The 2,782-nt window shown below is 27.1% G+C and overlaps 1 protein-coding gene across 1 annotated transcript; it reads left to right on the plus strand.

Annotated features, from left to right (window-relative positions):
• The first annotated feature begins 76 nt into the window (after window positions 1–76).
• Window positions 77–2,160, plus strand: LOC108751520. Its single transcript, XM_018491754.1, has 2 exons — window positions 77–83; window positions 849–2,160. The coding sequence occupies exon 2, from the start codon at window positions 849–851 to the stop codon at window positions 2,106–2,108; it is 1,260 nt and encodes a 419-aa protein (XP_018347256.1). The 5' UTR covers window positions 77–83; the 3' UTR covers window positions 2,109–2,160.
• Window positions 2,161–2,782: the final 622 nt, after the last annotated feature.

The raw sequence follows: 2,782 nt of genomic DNA on the forward strand, positions 1-2,782 counted from the left end.
AATCTTTTCGTACAGCTTGATTACTAGTATATAAATGTACGATAAGTTATTCACGTTCGCAATCTGCGTATACAACTGTCACGGTAAGAAAAGTTTCTTCATACGTTTTACATATATACATATGTATACTGAGAAATTTAATAAGTTATATTTATACAAGTAATTTTTAGTCCTTTTTTTTTTTAGCTTTATTCAACCAATATATAGTTACAAATTTCGTTTTTAATAGAAATTTAATGATATAGATTTCTTCTTTCAAAAAATTCTTATAGTTAATGAAATATATATCTTTGTTTAATTCTTTTTGTGCTGTATTTGCTTTGTTTTGTTTTCAATTTAATATTTAATTTCATATTTAATAGTTATTCAAGAAAAATGTTAAAGTTAAATAAGATGGAGAAAATAAAGAGCATCTTTGTATTTTTTATTATATTTCTTATATTGTTTCGTGTTGTGATCTTCAATTTGATCTATTTTATTCAAGAAAAATCTAGTTAAAATTAAATAAAATTAACAAAAAAGAATATATATATTAAAAGTGTGTAACTTTTTGTTATATATTTTTAAATTTTTATCTTAATTCTCAAAAAAATTTATTATTATAAAAAATTTTAAACTTTGATTTATTCATATATAAGATAAAAATTATAAGTATTATCACGTAATCTTAACAAAGTAATAATTATTATTTATGTTATTTATTTTTTATATGTAATCGCAAATACTTTGTATATAAAAATTAATCATTAATTGAAAATATTGATATATTTTTCAAAGTAATACTTTTCATTACATGATATACATTGAAAGATATGTTATGTAATACATAACTCAATATTAATTTACAGATGAAATTCACATTAAGACTATTTGCCATCTTGGCCATTATCGGCCTGGGACAAACTCATCAGTTCCCGAATTTTGGTACAGGTGCTCTTCATGAGGATTTACAAGACATTCTAGATTTAGTTCCTCTTGAAGAAGTTATCGATGATGTTGTGTACTATGTGATGCATGATAATGAAATACATGAGATATTTAATGATTTTCATCAAAGTACACCTATAATCAAACGCATGCTGATAGACATCCAAACCATTCCCGAAGTACTCAGGCTATTTATCTATCTACATAATGAAGGCATCAATATTTTTCACGTAATGAATATGATTAACCAAGCACATGATATTAAGGAACTCGTATCACCCAACTCTCAAACGTATTTTATACCGAGGAAGACCGACGGACTCCGCGGATTGATCAATGAAATCAAGAAACACATTAATTATGATGTTTTTATTAGCACATTTGCGGATAAACTAAAAACCTCTACAGCCTTTATCAATTTCATTAACCAACTTAAATCCAACAATTTCCAACAGATTGTTAACAAAATTTATAAAATTGAAACCTTCCAGTTGATCTTAAACTATCTTGAGGTTAAATCAGTGAGTTTAAAAATTGTGGAAGATATCATGTATCTCGTTCTCGGCATCGAAGTACCAAGCCTTCCTTCTAAAACGATAATAGCAGAACTAGAAGATTTCATCCATCTTATTCCGATAGAAAAGTTTCTCAGCATAATAGTCCAGTATATAAATGAAGACGAAAAAGTACAAAAAGCTGCACTGTTCATATTCACAACTGAATTCCACGATCTGCTGCGCGCTCTCGAAGCTCTTAAGGAATATCAAGCATTCGTGGAATATTTAGAAAAGACTGGGCTTCCTGTTATTGAATCTATTCAAGCATTGCATCATGCTATCGGCATGGAAAAATATGTGCCACCCAAAATAAAGAACCTTTTCATGTCTTTAAGTAAGGTACAGAAGATCGATGATGGAATGAAAGGGCTACTCAAAGATCTTTATGATGTATTACCTTTGGACGAAATTGACGCTCTTTACGGAAAAAAGTTAAAGACTTCCAAAGTCTTCACTGATTTCATCGCAAAGATTACGTCCAAAGAAATGAAGGAAATCATCAAGAATCTAACCGCTCATGAGATCTATAAGTTGTTTATCACGAGAACTAATGAAGTGGGATTGGATGTGAAAGGATCAACAAATCTCAGTAACAGAATAATTGGCCTTAAACCCCTATACTAAAATCAGTGTTTATAGTTTGAACGTTTGCAATTAATAATTTATTTTAAATTAACACTAATATAATAACATAGCTTAAAAGTTATTAATTCAATAATTATTTCTTCGCAACTAATAACAAATTAAACGATTTCTTTATAATAAACAACTCTTATTTCATTTTCTTCTTTCTTTCACAGATTTCTAAATATAAATAAATAATAAAGAAAAAGAAAGAAAAATATATAAGAAAGATATATAAGTAGAGATAGACTGAATAGAAGACAGAGACAGAGAGAGAGAGAGAGAGAGAGAGAGAGAGAGAGAGAGAGAGAATGTTTTTTCATATTATCTCGACTTTAATATCTTTAATAGTTTCAATTTTTATTCAATTTATATAATGTTTATAGATCATAATATATAAAATGTTTTTAACGCGCATATACAAATATATCCTTAAACGTATTTTCTAAATCAAGATCTCTCCTTATATATTCAGTATTATGAATTGTACATGAATAACGTTTTAACTTCGGTAAAAGAACAAACGGTATATAACAATTCTTATCTTTACTAATTACGTTTTCTCACGTAATCAATTAAATTAAAATGTGTTAATATCATATACCTTTTACGTAACTGACACGACATAATCGCATTAATGATTAAAAAATAAAATTTAGAAAAATCGATATATT

The sequence above is a fragment of the Trachymyrmex septentrionalis genome, unplaced genomic scaffold, assembly GCF_001594115.1.
Source record: "Trachymyrmex septentrionalis isolate Tsep2-gDNA-1 unplaced genomic scaffold, Tsep1.0 scaffold49, whole genome shotgun sequence".
NCBI classification, from domain to species: Eukaryota; Metazoa; Arthropoda; class Insecta; order Hymenoptera; family Formicidae; genus Trachymyrmex; species Trachymyrmex septentrionalis.